The 17,142-nt window shown below is 37.7% G+C and overlaps 1 protein-coding gene and 1 non-coding gene across 11 annotated transcripts in view; both read left to right on the top strand.

The window, feature by feature from the left end:
• The window catches only part of Rc3h2 (ring finger and CCCH-type domains 2), a 56,863-nt gene that overhangs the window by 18,309 nt on the left and 21,412 nt on the right, over positions 1-17,142 (top strand). For all 10 annotated transcript variants that reach the window (XM_052182378.1, XM_052182376.1, XM_052182369.1 and 7 more), the window contains 6 exons: positions 1,926-2,101; positions 5,539-5,739; positions 6,315-6,447; positions 6,571-6,689; positions 7,875-7,987; positions 15,900-16,205. In XM_052182378.1, coding sequence (XP_052038338.1) covers positions 1,926-2,101; positions 5,539-5,739; positions 6,315-6,447; positions 6,571-6,689; positions 7,875-7,987; positions 15,900-16,205 — 1,048 coding nt within the window. The remainder of the gene's footprint in view (positions 1-1,925; positions 2,102-5,538; positions 5,740-6,314; positions 6,448-6,570; positions 6,690-7,874; positions 7,988-15,899; positions 16,206-17,142) is intronic.
• LOC127686593 (small nucleolar RNA SNORD90) lies at positions 6,106-6,216 on the top strand. The gene has a single exon (XR_007978193.1). It is a non-coding gene; the product is annotated as a small nucleolar RNA SNORD90 (small nucleolar RNA).

Genomic DNA, 17,142 nt, shown 5'->3' with positions numbered 1-17,142 from the left:
TGATCCCTGTTCCCCTTCTTATCACCTCCCCAATGATCTTTAGTGTTCTTTTATCTGGAACCATTCCCTGTATTATCTTGGTAGGGATAGTCTTAATACAGGCCTTTTATTTTATGGTATAGAAAGGGTAAAAGCATTCTTTTTGTCAATAAAGGTATAATCAAAACATAAATATGTTCATAAAGTACTTTCTAACCATATAAAGAAATGAAGTTAAACAAAATTTGATATATCCATAAAGTGGTACATGCTGCTTATAGATGATGTTTGAAAACCTGATGGGAAATGAGTGATTGCTGATGAGAAAAGATTGCAAGAAGTGACTTCTTGATATCAGACTTGAGTTTCCTTTGGAACAGTAAAAAATGTCTTTGAACTAGGTACAGTTAATGGTTGTACAGCATTGTAAATGTACTAAATGCCCTTTGGATATTGCAAACCACCTCTTTGTTCTATATTGCTGGGGTGGAATTAAGGGCTTTGCATTATTCTAGGCAAAAAAGAACTCTATGGCTAAGTTAATAGTCATATTAACTTGTGTCTGTTTTTTCTAGACGAAATTTCTCTGCATAGACTTAACTATTCTGGAACTGAATTTGTAGATCAGGCAGGCCTCAAACTCAACTGCCCTGAGGGGGGGAGGGGGGAGGGAGGGAGCACGAGCACTCAAGCAAGCAGTATAAGTGAAATTTATGTCTTCTTTAGGTACTCTATCCAAAGGCCAATATTATTTAAAATTATAGACAAAATAGTTTTTGACAGGCACGGAAACTGTCTGGTGCATAAACCAAGTTTGTAAGTCCTTATATTACTGTCAAAGTAGTTCTGTTTTTATGAATTACATTCTCATGAAAATCATTATCTAATTGATTGTTGTATATCTACAGAAGATATTTTATGAAAAGTTCTGTTCCCTGGGCTGGAGAGATGACTCAGTGGTTAAGAGCAGTTACTGCTATTGTAGAGTTTGAATCCTAGAATCTACATCCAGTGACTCATTTGTAACTCAGTCTCTTAAGTGATCAGACTTCTCTAGCCTAAGAATGCATCTGTACTTAGATGTATAAACGCATACTGAGGTATGCACAATCTTAAAAATAATAATAAAAAAAGAAAGAATGTTCTGTTCACATCTGTGTTCTGATTTGGTGAAAAGTATGTTTCTCTTCCCCCACCCCATAACTTTAAAATTTTTTATTTATATAGCTGTAAAGATGACTCAGTGGTTAAGATCACTCTTTGCTCTTGCCTAGGACCTCAGGTTCAATTCCCAGTACCCACATAGTGGCTTACCATCTGTAAACTCCACTTCTAGGGATACTATATCCTTTTCTAACTGCCATGGGCACCAGACACACACATGGAACATGCACACACATGTAGGCAAAACTTTCATTTACATAAATAAAATCTTTTTTTAAAAGATTTAATATTGTGAGCTGAACATGGTGGTTTATGTTTTTAATCCCGGCACTTGGAAGGCAGAGGCAAGCAGTTCTGTGAGTTCGAGGCCAGCCTGGACTACAGATTGAGTTCCAGGACAGCCAAAGCTACACAGAGAAACCCTGTCTTGGAGAACCAAAAGAAAAAAATTTAATATTATATGTGTGTATGTTGGATCTGTTTAACTGCATCATGACATGAGATGGATATGTCATGATGTCCATCAGAGGACAGTTTTGTGGAGTCTTCCAGATTTACCTGGGTTCTCGTGAATTGAACTCAGCTTGCTAGCCTTGATCAATAAACACCTTTATCTCATCAGTTGCTTTGCTGGAAACTTGATTTAAAAATGAATTGTTTTTGTATAATGTGATTTCCTCTTTCCATTCTAATTAGATGTAGATTATACCACCATAAGTTAATATCCAAATATAATTTTGACAGACACATAAGTATGATCTTTGTTCCTTTACTGTTTCTAGCTATGCAAGAAGAAGCCTTGAAGTTGGTATTGCTGGCATTAGAAGATGGTTCTGCTCTCTCCAGGAAAGTTCTGGTACTTTTTGTTGTGCAAAGACTAGAACCAAGATTTCCTCAGGCATCAAAAACAAGTATTGGCCATGTTGTGCAGCTATTGTACCGAGCTTCTTGTTTTAAGGTAAGCCCTGTACAACTGTCTGAAGACCATGAGTTTATACCTGACATTGAGGCTTCTGAGAATCCATATTACCAGTCCAGTGACCCTCAGAAATACAGAACACTTCCAAAGTAAAGAGGAATGGTTTTTCATTTTTCTTTCTACATAATTCTTTTTATTTATTTATTTATTTTTTTTGGTTTTTCAAAACAGGTTTTCTCTGTGTAGCCCTGGCTATCCTGGAACTCACTCTGTAGACCAGGCTGGCCTCGAACTCAGAAATCCGCCTGCCTCTGCCTCCCAAGTGCTGGGATTACAGGCGTGCGCCACCACGCCCGGCGATTCCTTCTACATAATTCATCTTCGACACCAGGTACTTGTTTCTACCAGTTGGTTTCAGAAATATTGAATCAAAGATATGTAAAATCCTAACTTTAGACTTTTAGAGGAACTTGTAAAAATGAACTGAGATGTCTCACTTCTTTACATCAATTGCTTTAACAAATCATATTGTAGCCTTCACTAGAGGAGGAAATCTTTGTAATTCATTATTTTATTTATCTTTTCTGTACCTATTAAAGACTTCAACGTAAAATTACTCCACAAGAAATTCAAAAGTTGAGAAGATTGCCATGCTGTATGGTATTTTGTTTGATGGAATGTGAGAACTATTTTAAAATGGAATTTTAAGGTTACTGATAGATAAGAAAAGCTACCTGAATCTCTTTTTTATATCTGTTATCAGTTGTGGAAAATATTTAATCTCTATCAGGGGCTTCTACCCTGCCTTTGATTATTCAGTTCCCTGATAAAAGACACACACTTTTATTATTATAATAATCCTTATAGAGGCTAGAGAGATGTCTCAGCAGTTAAGAGCACTGACAATTCCTCCTGAGGTTCTAAATTCAATTCCCAGCAATGTTTAGTTTTTAATGTATTGCTGGTGTCCAGTCTTCACCTTTGTTCATGCTAGGGAAGTACTCCACCAACTTAGCTACAACTTTAGCCCTTCACAGATGATTTTGGAGCATATCATACTTTAAATGGCCCCAGGCTCTCTTAGTTTCCTAAGTCTTCAACTGCTTAGGTGCTTTTGCAATCCATGGGGCATGTCTACACTATATGGTGCTTAAGTGTGTTCTATAATCCTAGGTAGTTTTTTTCCCCTCCTATTTAGGTTAATAATTCCCCTTTTACTTTCTGATGTTCTCTTAAAGTGGGTTATAGAAGAATGCAAACTTTCTAATTTATATCCACCCGCCCACCACTTATTATCAAATGTTTAAGATTGTATTGATTGGGGCTGGGGCTGGAGTGATGAATGGCTCAGTGGTTAAGAATACTTGCTGCTCAGCCAGACGCATGTCTGTAATCCCAGCACTCTGGGAGGCAGAGGCAGGCATATTCCCCCCCCCCCCCCCAGGGTTTCTCTATGTAGCCCTGGCTGTCCTGGAACTCTCTCTGTAGCCCAGGCTGGCCTTGAACTTAGAAATCCGCCTGCCTCTGCCTCCCTAGTGCTGGGATTAAAGGTGTGTGCCACCACCGCCTGGCTACTTGCTGCTCTTTAAAGAAGACCTAGGTTTGGTTTTCAGCATCTATATGGTGGTTCTAGGGAATCTTGACACCCTTTTCTGGCCTCCATGGACACAAAATTCACCTGTGGTGAACACATATACATGCAGGTAAATACTCATTCACATAAAATAAATAAAAGAGCATATTAGTTACAACTTAGAGTATATCAAACTCTTAGCTATTTTTAGATTCCCAAAGAATTTATGGCCTATTCTGAAGTGATGACAGACTTTTCTCAGTCTCATGTTATTGGGGCATATTACCACTGCCTAATATACCTGCAGCAGAAGTAAAAATGGTTACTAAAGCAGGACATAGATGTCTACACTCCCATAATCCTAGCTCCTGGGAGGCTCAGCCGAGGATTTCTGCAGTTTAGAGTCTAGCTAGGCTACAGAGTGAGACCCTTAGTACACAGAGCCACTCGGATAGTGGAGGGTTTTGTTTTGTTTTGTTTTGTTTACCAATTAGGAAAACAAAGTTGTGCTTATTTGTGACAGGAAGTTCTTATATAACACAAGCCAAACTTTGTGCTCATGATTCATCTGTTCGAGTCTCTTGAATGCTCGTATTTTAGGTATGCACCATCATGCTCAGCAGGAAGCTTTGAGTTTTGAATAGATAAATGTTTTGTCCATTCTGAATCTCAAAATTTGGTGAGGTTTTATGTGCTTTGAGTCTTAAGTCCCAGAGCTCATACAGTGAGAGGAATGGAAGACAAGAGTAGGTTCCCAGAAGCTGGGGCCAAAACAGACAAGATGGAAGATGAAAATTCACTCTCCTGGTTGTCATCTGACCTATACACAGACAGACATACACACACAAAGATTTAATCAGAATTAAAACAAGCAAAACACTTATTTCACATAGCACTGTTTAGGTACTCAGTTCTCAACCTTAGAAATGCTATCTGCTTTCTGAAATGGCAATATCTGATTTCTCAAAGAACTACAGTAAATAATGTTCTTACTAATCTACCCTAGCCCTCTTAGAAAGCTGTGATGTACTCAGCCTTTGCTTTCTCTCAAACAGGAAAGCAGTACTCTTTCACTAAAACAGAAAAAAAAATCTAAGCAAGGAAAATGATGATGTTGTTTTAGAGGCATGTACCTAATCATAGTGCTTCTGTAAAAACTCTCAGTGACTTTTCATTCCCTTCAGGATTTAACATCTAATTTACCCATAGTACTTTAGGTCCTCTGTGAGTCTTTTCTTGCATATATTAGAACTTTTAATTCTGTCCTCTGCTCATTCATTGTGGTTTATTTTTTTGATTGGTTAGTAGGTTGCTGTTTTGTTTTATTTTCCCCCATCTTCTAGATAGGCTTTCTTTATATAGCTCTGGCTGTCCTGGAACTCACTGTGTAGACCAGGCTGTTCTTGAACTTACAGAGACTTGCCTGCTTCTACCTCCTGAGTGGCATGTTGGGATCAGAGGCATATTTACCACTGCCTGGCATTACCACTTAGCTTTTAGAATTTGATTTTCTCCTTTTTCCTAAAGAAATTCTATTTTTAGAGCTATAGCTCACATAGTCTTCAACCAAGAGAAAACAGTTTCTGAAAAATTTCCCTCTGTTTACTTGTCATATTTGATTGCCTTTTGTTTATGTTGCCATAGAGCCTATAACAACTCTCTTACTATAATTTTTTGTTTCTAAGCCTTTCTTTCCTGCCAAATGCTGATGGATTCAATGGAGAAAAGGGTTGAGTATATAGTTATATACTTTCTGTTTTGTTCTGAAAAGGAGTTTTTATTGGCATTTTCTACTTTTCTGTGGTATCTGATATATATCTCCTTTACCACAATCCCCATTCCCACAGTAAATGAACTAGATAAGAGGAAAAGGCAGATCAATTTTAATGAGTTTGATTTTTAGGTTACTAAACGGGATGAAGACTCTTCCCTGATGCAGCTGAAAGAGGAATTTCGGAGTTATGAGGCACTACGCAGAGAACACGATGCCCAGATTGTTCATATTGCCATGGAAGCAGGACTCCGTATTTCACCTGAGCAGTGGTCTTCACTGCTGTATGGGGACTTGGCTCATAAATCACACATGCAGTCTATCATTGATAAGGTTTGTAAGGCTAGATTTTGTAAGGTTCAATTTTGTACCCTTCTTGTCTCAGAAAATACTGTAGCATAGATCCTTCTTTCTCTGTTAATAACCTAATATGCCTGTATCTAACCTAGTGAACATGATGACTTAGAAAATTGTACATTTTGGGCTTTGTGGAGTATTAGCTTTTACCCTCACTCACTGAGAGCTGTAGGTCAGTGCCATTGTCTCATGGTAAGACTACTGTACTTCATATCATTCCCCGAGAAGAAATTAAATGTACAGTGTGGAACACTTTCTACTGAATATATTTTGCTTTTGTAGCATTGTAAAGTTGAAAACTTTTATCTACATTCTGACCCCAGAGAGCTAGTATAGCTGATAAATAATGTTTTCTAAGTGTCTAGTGATGAATTTCATAGGGCAGATTCTGAGGTGGAAATTTAATTCACCATTGATTGTCCTATTATGAAATCTGAAGACACTTGAAAAGGCAATTCATTGGAAAACATTTTAAATATAGGTATGTTCAAAAATCCAGAGTAAAAAATCATTCATTCTTTCTTTGTTTTATTTTTCCTTCTGTTTGGTAGCTACAGTCTCCAGAATCATTTGCAAAGAGTGTCCAGGAATTGACAATTGTTTTGCAACGAACAGGTGACCCTGCTAATTTAAATAGACTGAGACCTCATTTGGAGCTTCTCGCAAACATAGACCCTAATCCAGGTATGTGGGAAAAGGTGCTAGTGCTTGTACTTTATGGAACTGTGAGGTAAATAGCACGAGGAAGGACTGTTGATACGTTATCTCTTTCAACACCTACCCCATCCCCTTTGGCTCTTAATTTAGATGCTGTTTCACCAACTTGGGAGCAACTGGAAAATGCAATGGTAGCTGTTAAAACAGTTGTTCATGGTCTTGTGGACTTCATCCAAAATTATAGTAGAAAAGGCCATGAGACACCTCAGGTAAGCTGACTTATTGGCAGATGGACTTTGTATAAAACCCGTTCCTCTTACAAGTTTTGTGTGTGAGAGGAGGATGTTCATGTGTGTGTGCATGTATAGCTGCACAGGCTTCCTGCTTGGCAATCCAGGCTACATGTCTGACACTAAGTGACATACATAGCATTCTTACAAGTTTTATTTTGTACTTTTGTTGAGAGAAACTCCCTTTTTATTCTGTTTGGTTAGCATTTTATTTTATAAGGAGTTTGGAAGATATTTTTACAGCTGAAAGGTTTTTTTCCTTTGCTGTCTCTCAAATGAATTTGTTTTATAATATATTTGGAATTTGAAATTCCTGAATATTTGTAGTGTACTTAAGAAGGGGTAATTAAAATATAATCCCTTTTCCAAATGTCTTTTCATTTGTTGAGTTAAAGATCATATGAAAAGTTATGCTATCAATATCTAACAAGGTAGGACTAGAAGTACTCCAAAATCTGTTAACTTTTTATTCTATTCATATTTTATTTAGAAAATACTATATTATTAGGATGAACTGAATGATAATTATTTTTTTAAGGTCACAAGAATAAGAGCAATTTCTTAGGAGTTTGATACATATTATGTGCTTTTTGTTTGTTTGTTTGTTTTTCTTTGTTTTCTTGTTTTTTTGAGACAGAGTTTCTCTGTGTAAGCCTGGCTGTCCTGAAACTCTCTATACACCAGGCTGGACTTGAACTCACAGAGATTTGTCTGCCTTTGTGTCCCGAGTGCTGGGATTATATGTATGCACCACTGCCACAGAGTCTGATGGTGCATTTCTGTATCTTCCCTCATTGTTTGCTTAGGAATAGAGTTGTGTGTGTAAGTCACCTAATAAAGTAATAGCTTTCTACTTCAGCTCTGTTGGGGAAGCTTTTAAACCGGTAAAGGTCATAGTTTCCCACTTAATTTATTTTGTTATTACAACTTGAAGATTAAGAAATAGGTATAAATTTAAATCAATTTCAGATAACCTTCAGAAAGAAGGCCTGAAGGCGTCCTTAAGGGTATCTACCACTCTCACAGCAGGAAAAGATGGATGGAACTTGTTTCCACATGCATGAGAATAATGTGTCTGATGTGAAAAAGACTTTAAATTTTGAAGTCTAAAGAGTGAATAATAACTGATACCTTTTCCATTTGCTAAATAATTTGTTTGTGTAGCCGCAGCCAAACAGCAAGTATAAAACTAGTATGTGCCGAGATTTACGACAACAAGGGGGTTGCCCACGAGGAACAAATTGTACATTTGCCCATTCTCAGGAAGAGCTTGAAAAGTAAGTCTGGTAAATGTTTTTTATGTAGGATCATTGAGGGAGTGCTATATACAGTATTAACTTTTGTGATGTTTCAAAGATACAGGTAATATGAATTGGAAAATAGCCATTTTTATGATTAAACTAGGTATAATATTAATGTTAAAAACTCATATTTGAAAAAACTCACATTTAGAAACTAGAATCTGTGTTTCTTTTGCCTGTGTAGAATAAAAGTACTGCTATTTGTCTTTATCTTATTTGCTTAGGTTCAGTTGAACATACCAGCAAAGTTTCAGGCAAAATGTTAATATAATTTTTCTTATTCTGGTGATTGCTCTTTTTAACATTTTCCTATTAGTTACTGAATAAAGAGAAAGTAACTGCTTTTAGGTAGAGAAGGGTTATTGTAGATAAAAGGGATAGCACAGCCAAAGGCAGGGACATTTGGGAGAGTCCAGAGTAAACAAGACCCTGAGCCAGGCCATGTGAGGAGATGGGGGATGTGTGGGAGACCAAGAGACACAGAGGCCAGGAAAGTAAATGGTGGACAAAAGGGCCAGGTAAACCAAAATGGCTGGATTATGTAGGCAAAGACAGCTCTTGGTATAGAATTTATATCAACAAAAAATTTAAATATTTATTTTTACTTATACATGCATATGTAACTGTATGCATGCCCATGGAAGCCAGAAGAGTATGCACGGGCCTTGGAGCTGGAGTTCTTGGCAATTGTGAACCAGTTCGAGTGGGTACTCAGATCTGAACTTTGGAAACGTAGTAAATGCTCTTAACCACTGTGCCGTTTTTTGGGTTCTAGGACATTGGTTCTCAACCTACCTCATGCTGCTGCCCTTTAATACAGTTGCTCATGTTGTAATGACTTCCAACCATAAACTTGTTTTCACTGCTACTGTAATCTTGCTACTATTAAGAACTGTAAATATCTGTATTTTAAATGGTCTTCTTAAGTGATAACCCACAGGTTGAGAATTGCTGCTCTTGGAAATATGTTCAGCTTATCCATACCTGAAATAGAGGTTTTTAGCTTTTAAACACTAATTTTAAAATACTCATTGTTAAAAAACTAAAGATTTTGTAGTTTTCAGAAGAGCTTTTAAAAAATTTATTCAGTGTATTAGCGTGTGGCATATGTTAGCATGTCCATTTTGTGACAGTCATGTGGATGTCATAGGTCAACTTCTTGGGAGGCAGTTCCTCTTCTCTTCCCTCCTCTCCTCTCCTCTCCTCTCTTCTTCCTCCTCCTCCTCCTCCTCCTCCTCCTCCTCTCCTCTCCTCTCTTCTCCTCTTCTCTCCTCTCCTCCTCCCCTCCTCCCCTCTTCTTCCTCCCCTCCTCCTCTCCTCCTCCTCCTCTTCCCTCTTGTCCCCTCCCCTCCTCCTTCTCCTCTCCCCTCCTGTCCCCTCCCTTCTTCCCTTCCCCTTTCCTTCTTTCCATGTGTACTCTAGGTTAGTGGGCTAGTTCTAAGGTGTCTGCTTCCCATCTTGGCCATAAAAATGCTAGGATTACAGATATATCCACAATCACATTTTTCTTATAGATTTTTGGGTTCAAAGTCAGGTTCTTAGGTGTGTGTGGCAAGCATGTTTATTCAGAGTCATCTTGACAACTCTGTGATATAGCTTTTGAAAGAACTTTGCTTAAGTTTAATTAGAATAAAAGAAGCCAGAGAGGAATCTGTCGATTCATTGTCATTTAACCCTCACCTAGAACCTATATATGTGTATGTATGTATGTATATATGTATATATACCTATAAATCAGTTATTCCCCTCTTTTTTTCCTCGGATCTTTATCCTCTTTGGTCTTACAAAGCAGAAATAAAGAGAACAGTAATTAAAATACCAAATTTATTGGTTATATTCTGTGCTAGGTATCATTTTTATTTTGAAGCTAAAAATCAACTCATTTTATCCATTTTACTACTACTTCATCTATTTACGCTTCACCTGAGCTTTCCCGTTTCTACTGAAAATGCCTTCTGAGGTACCTGTCTAGTCATTTCCATCCTTGGTTTTAAATTGTTAGTTGATGCTTTACTATATTACATGATTTGGTTTAATCCTTCCTTTCAAGCCATGATTCATCTTTTAGATAATATACCAATAAAGCACTAAGTACTACTTGTCTTAATTACTTTCCTTGGTGATGTAATACATTATGTGACAAATGCAGTTGGAGGATGGAAGCCTTACAATTCAGAGGTAGAGTTAACCATCATGGGGGAAGTCATGAGGGAAGCACGGAGACATAAATGCTGAGTCAACTTGCATTCTTTTTATTCAATCTGGGACTTTACTTCATGCTATGGTGCCACCTGCTGTTATGGTGAGTCTTCCCACCCAGTTAATCAGCAAAATCCCTCATAGACAGTCTGAAATGTTTCTAGATTTTGTTACACTTTCAGTCAATATTAACCATCAGGAGTCCATCCTTCAGTTTGATGCTGAAACAGATCATTTTTAACCCTTAACTTACCCTTGTGGCTATTTCATAATGTAAAGTGCATTCAGTTCAACTTCAAAGGGCCCATGGTTTTTGATAGTTCCAATGACTCTTTAATATTTCAAAGTCTCACCTGAGTTTTAGGCAATTAAGTTTTTTTTTAAGTTGCTTACTTTTTGTATATGAATGTTTCACTTACATGTGTGAGTATGTACCACATGTGTGCAGTATCCATAGAGGAGTTGGATCCCCAGGTACTGAAGTTATAACTGAGCCGCCCTGTGGGTACTGGGAACTGAACTCAGATCCTATGCAAGAGCAGCAAGTGCTCTTTGCTGCAGAGCCACCTCTTCAGCCCCTTAGGCAGTGTCTTAAATTTTGAGCCCTATACAAATAAAAAAAAAACTGTCAAGTAATTTCAACATAAAATCACCCAGAGCAAACATTCCCACTCCAAAAAAGAGGAACTAGGTCACTACAAGGAAAAGTAAAACCAAACTGTAATTCAGCAGGCAAACTTCAAACCTGTAGCTGTATGTCGTGCATCTGGGGTTTTAACATGAATCCCATGGACTCCAAGGATTTGAGTAGTCCCATCTGTCTAGCTCAAGCACATAGCCTCTGCCTTGGGGCCAGCTTCATATTTACTGCAGCTAATCAATCAAATTTAGATATCCAGCAGTGGATACCCCATTGTCCTGGCAACTCCAAAATCTTGCATTCTCCATCTTAACTTTTCACTGCTTCATGTAATGGCCCTGTTGGTCCTCTTTATAGGAAATTCATCTTTGGGAGGTAGCGTCACTTGCATCTCTGTGAACTGGAGGCCAGCCTGGTTTACATAGCAAATTTTAAGCCATCAAAGGCCACCTAGTGATCCATCCGCTATACAGTTACAAAACCCAGACACTATTATCGATGCTCACAAGTACTTGCTGACTGGAGCCGGATATAGCTGTCACCTGGGAGGTTCTGCTAGTGCATGATAAATACAGAGGGGGACACTCTCAGCCAACCATTGAACTGAGCACAGGGTCCCCAACGGAGGAGCTAGAAAAAGGACTCAAGGAGCTGAAGGGGTTTGCAGTGCCATAGGAGGAAGAACAATATGAGCCACCCAGTGCCTCCAGAGCTCCCAGGGACAAACACATCAACCAGATAGTACACATGGTATATGCTCCAGATGCATAGGCAGCAGCAGAGGATGGCCTTGCTGGACATCAAAGGGAGGAGAGACCCTTGGTCCTGGGAAGGCTCGATGGCTCAGTGTAGGGGAATACCAGGAGGGGGTTGATTGGGGAACAAGAGGAGGGGAGATGGCTTATGGGACTTTCGGGGTTGGGGGACCAGGAAAGGGGAACTCATTTGAAATGTAAATAAAGAATATATCTAATTAAAAGGGGGGGGAGGCTACAAATAAACCCTGTCTCAAAGGAAAAAAATTGCTAAAAATACATTGCCTGGCCTTAATGGCTAACTGAACTCTCTGGCACTGGAAGGGTGCAGCCTGGCCCCCTTGGACCATGGTAGTAGTAGTTTCTGTGTGTGTTGCCCTAGGGAAATACTTCACTGGGTAGTGGCTATGGAGGAGCAGAAAATATTTTCAGCCAGCCTTCATCTGTTTCTTCCAACTGATTTGTTCTTTGAGAAGGTGAAGACTTCAGTAGGTGGAGGCTACTCAGGAAGCCTTTCCTGTTGACCCATTACAAAGCACCCGATTTCTCTATGCTGCTGCTTTGTCTGTAAGGTTAAATTAGTGCTTATTCTCAACAAACTTCAGTTTTCATACCTTTCAGTTCCACCTTTTGCTTTCTTAAACTATCTTCTACTTCGACTTGAATGAGAGCCATAAGAAAACCATGCTGCAGTCTGGTTACTATGCTGCTTTGCAATTTTCTCTTCCAAACAAGTTAATCCATTGTTCTGAATTAACCCAACTCTACTTCATAACACCTGGGAGAATACGGCTAGATTCTTAGCCAGAATATTAAATACAGGGTCTCTAACCTAGTTATCTGAGTTCTTATGTCCCTCTGAAACCTCATAAACTGAGCCTTCATTGTTGAAATTTATCTTAGCATTGTGGTCTTCTAAATTTCTACTCAAATAGCCTGTTAATCACTATTAACAGTGTTCTAGAACTCTCCTGGTCCAAAGTTACAAACATTTTCTATATTCTTTCTATATTCCAACAAATTGGTTTCAAGGCCCCTAAAAAACATATGATCAGGCTTAACATATAAATCATCTCAATTTTCTGTTTTTTCTAGTTGCTATAATGAAACACTAATAATAAATACAGAAGGGCCATATCTGGTAAGAGCCTTATAGCATTATCTGAGCTGGGGGCCAACTTGGTCTACTTAGCAAATTTTCAACCAGCAAAGGCTAGGGATCCTGTCTCAAGGGGGAAAAATCCCTAAAAGCTGCCTTCTGAGAAATAGAAAACCCCAAGATAGGTAATTCAAGAAATATTTATAATAGATTGCTGCATGCTCAGTATCATGATAGGTGCTTTTAATAATTTAAGAGGAATAATAAATATTCAAATAAATGATTTCAGACATTAGTGGCCACAGTAAGAAACTTGTATTGTATTCTGGTCATAGAAGAAAGCTGGTGAGATAGCTCATCGGCTAAGAGCACTGACTGTTCTTCCAGAGGTCCTGAGTTCAAATCCCAGCAACTACCTGGTGGCTCACAACCATCTGTAATGAGATCTGACACCCTCTTCTGGTGTGTCTAAAGACACAGTGTACTTACATATAATAAATAAATAAATAAATCTTAAAAAAAAAAAAAAGGAGCCAACAGTTTACAACAGTTTAAAGTCTCCGTATCAGGTATCAGCCGGGTGGTGGTGGCACACGCCTGTAATCCCAGCACTCTGGGAGGCAGAGGCAGGTGGATTTCTGAGTTCAAGGCCAGCCTGGTCTACAGAGTGAGTTCCAGGACAGCCAGGGCTAGACAGAGAATCCCTGTCTCCAAAAAACCAAATCCAAAAACAAAACAAAACAACAACAAAAAAAGTTTCAGTACCATTTAGGGACATGATATGTACCTTGGGCTGGAGAGATGGCTCAGCGGTTAAGAACACTGACTGCTCTTCTGAAGGTCCTGAGTTCAAATCTCAGCAACCACATGGTGGCTCACAACCATCTGTAATGAGATCTGATGCCTCTTCTGCAGTGTCTGGAGACAGCTACAGTGTATTTACATATAATAAATAAATAAATAAATCTTAAAAAAAAGAAAGCTTCTACAGAGCTTTATTCATTTGAAATAAGAAAATTGCGCTAATGTGTATATGGATGGAAGCCGTTATAACTTTATGATGGTCCAGGTACAAGATTGGAAATGTAAGTTTTGAGATTATAGCAATAGGAATGATGAAAGATCATTATTAGAATTTACTTTGAAAGTGGAACTGACAATTAACTATATGTTTAAAAAACAAAACAAAACAGGCTAGATGTAATGGTACATGTCTTTAATCTCAGTACTTGGGAGGCACAGGCAGGTGGATCTCTCTGTGTTTGATGCTGACCTGGTCCTACAAAACTTATAAAGTTCCAGTAAGGCCAGGGCTACACAGAGAAGCCCTGTGGTGAGAGGTAGAGGTGGGGAGCTGAAGACATGGCTCAGCAGTATTTGCTATCTTTCTATAACTCCAGATTCAAGGGATTCAGCCCCATCCTTTAATTTCTGTGGGCATCTCCACATATGTGGGTGTGTGTACGTACACACACACACACACACACACACACACACACGCGCGCGCGCGCGCGCGCACATACACAGTTTGGAGGCAGAGAGACAGAAAAAAAAATGTTTTAAGAACAGATGCTGGGGCCTGGAGAGTTGGCTCAGCGGTTAAGAGCACTGCTCTTCCAGAGGTCCTGAGTTCAATTACCAGCAACCATATGGTGGCTCACACCATCTGTAAATGCCCTCTTCTGGTGTGTCTGAAGACAGCAACAGCGACAGTGTACATACATAAAATAAAAATAAATATTAAAAAAAAGACAGAAGCCACTAATTTTCAAAGAAGAAGAATCAACAATAACTCTAGTTTGTCTACTCACACATACTTGTGCATACAGTCCCTCAGACATAAATTTTAAAGAGAGAGGAGAGAGGATGTGTAATTGAATTTTGAGGTTGGAAAGCAGGAAGTAACTGAACATTTTCTTTAAGAACATTGAAGAGTAGAATGAAGATATTTTAGAGAACATATTGAAAAAAACAGAGGTTCCTTAACACCTTGGTGGTAAAAGTTTGCCTTTCTAATGTATATAAGTCTGCTCATGTTCCTCCTTTAAGAACTGTTTTCTGAGCTTTGACCTCTCTACTTGTAGAGTGTATAATCTAGTCACTATTGACTCTTTGCTTTTTGTCTTTGCTGTTTTATTTTATTCCTCCATTATCTAGTCTTGTCTATGAGTATTCATCTTTATTGAATTTTCTTCTTCTAATGGTATGTATGAGAGCCAGAGACAGTGAAAAGATTAAATGTTAGAGCTGTTTATAGATGTTGAAGTATTAAAGGAGAAATTATTACACAAGCATTATTCATCATGATCACCATGTTGGAATGTGATAGTAATAGAGTAGTTTAAGCTTAGTGATGCCAAAAGTTTTTTGTTGCATTGACCACTTAGAAATATTGAGAGAACATTATATAGGAATTAAGGGCCAGGTCTAAGACTACATAATAATGAGATTTTTTTTAATTTACATAATTCTGTTAGGTGTTTGCTTGCTTGGTTACTGTGTACCACATGTATGCAGTGCCTGCAGAGGCCAGAAGAGGGTGTTGGATCTCCTGGAACTGGAGTTACAGTTGTGAGCTGTCATGTGGGGACTGGGAACTTAACCTGGATCCTTTAAGAAAGCAACCAGTGATCTTAAACCTTCAGTCATCTCTCCAGTCGCATAGTAAATTTTGGTATACAAAGGAAGTATTTTTATATGAAATCCAAGATCAAATTATTTTGTATATTATAATATTATATAAATGTAATATCAGAAAAATCTGTGATCTTTACAGACACAAACTCATTTAGGAATAATATAAAATTTTACATTTTGGTATATTAAAGTTTATGAGTTTGAGCTATTATTTCTTTAAAAGTTATACTCTGTATAATTTCATAACAACAAAGAATACTTACAGCTTTTGTATCCTTTCCTGTTTGTTCTGTGTTACTTTCAGAATTTGATGCTTTTTTTTTTGTATCACATAAAATAAATTTTCAAACCCCACTATTTTCAGAAAGCTTCTAGTGCATGTGTACTTGACTTGCTATATTAATTATGTGCCTGTATTTGTATGTATGTTACATGTATATGTGACATGTGACTATTTGATATTTAGCTGAAGAAACTCTCAGAGCTGTTCCCTTTTTAAAACATTTTCAGATTAAAATTGAGAGCAGTATTACAAACATGCTGATTATTTTTAAACAGGTACCGATTACGGAACAAAAAGATGAGCGCGACTGTAAGAACATTTCCTCTTCTGAATAAAGTTGGTGTAAACAGCACTGTCACAACCACAGCCGGAAATGTCATTTCTGTCATAGGAAGTACTGAAACAACTGGGAACATTGTTCCAAGTACAAATGGAATTTCAAATACAGAAAGCAGTGTTTCCCAGCTAGTCTCACGAAGCACTGACAATGCAGCAAGGACTTTGGAGACTGTGAAGAAAGTTGGAAAGGTTGGCACTAACGGTCAGAATGCTGGGCCCTCTGCAGAGTCTGTGTCTGAAAAGTAGGTATTGGGTGAAAATGATGGAGTTCTTTATTCCTTTTAGAAATGACCTCCTTTTTTTGTCCTGAGGTATAATAATAAATTGAAATTTTTATGCAGTTATTCATGTAATAGAAGAAAACACTAAATACCATGAAATTTGAGTTCTAATCCTCACTATGCACCTAACTAGTTCTATAAAATTGAAAGTTCTGACTCTTGAGCTTTGTTTTCTTCAAGTATATTTATTAAGTTTGGATCAGAATTAGAGTTTCCATAAGTTATTTTCTAGCATTTCAGTATTAATTCCATAGGGATGTTAAAAAGGAATTAAGTAGAAACCTAAACAGTTGAGAAGCTTGAATGTCTATCCCTTTTTAATCAGCTTCTATGGCATTCTCTGTCATGGTGTATATAAGTGAGGACAGAGCTCTTGGGGCTCAAGTTATGGCTCAGTTTTTCTACTATTTGATATTGACCAGTCTACCTACCTCAAAGTATTAAAAAAATTACAATATCTTCTTCATGGGCTAGGTATTTAGCTTAGTGGTCTAGTACTTCATATATTGATTGTGAAACTTAAATGAGTTAATATTGTACTGAATTTTAAACAGTGCTTACCTATTAGCAGCCATTTAGTAAATTCCTGCTTCATTTTTACTACCATTATTTATCGTTGCCTGACAACATAGGGCAATGGATTTTTTTTTAACCTTATGAAAAGTGTTAGAACTTTTCAGTATTGGAAGTTACTCCCAGTTTTGAAATCTCATAGTTTAGAAATCTTAAATTTAGAAATTTCAATTTAAAAATTGAAGTTAAAAGCATTTTCAAATTTCCTTGTCTTTGAGTAAGTTTGCCAGTACTAGTATATGCCTACTTGGGGAAAAAAGCATCATGCTTGGCATACAACAAACTTTTAATGACTTAATGTCATAGAGACTATATAAATTAAATA

Source organism: Apodemus sylvaticus, chromosome 5, assembly GCF_947179515.1.
Source record: "Apodemus sylvaticus chromosome 5, mApoSyl1.1, whole genome shotgun sequence".
In the NCBI taxonomy this organism is placed as follows: domain Eukaryota; kingdom Metazoa; phylum Chordata; class Mammalia; order Rodentia; family Muridae; genus Apodemus; species Apodemus sylvaticus.
The sequence above is the reverse complement of the archived record's forward strand: the minus strand, read 5'-3'. Positions and strand labels throughout refer to the sequence as shown.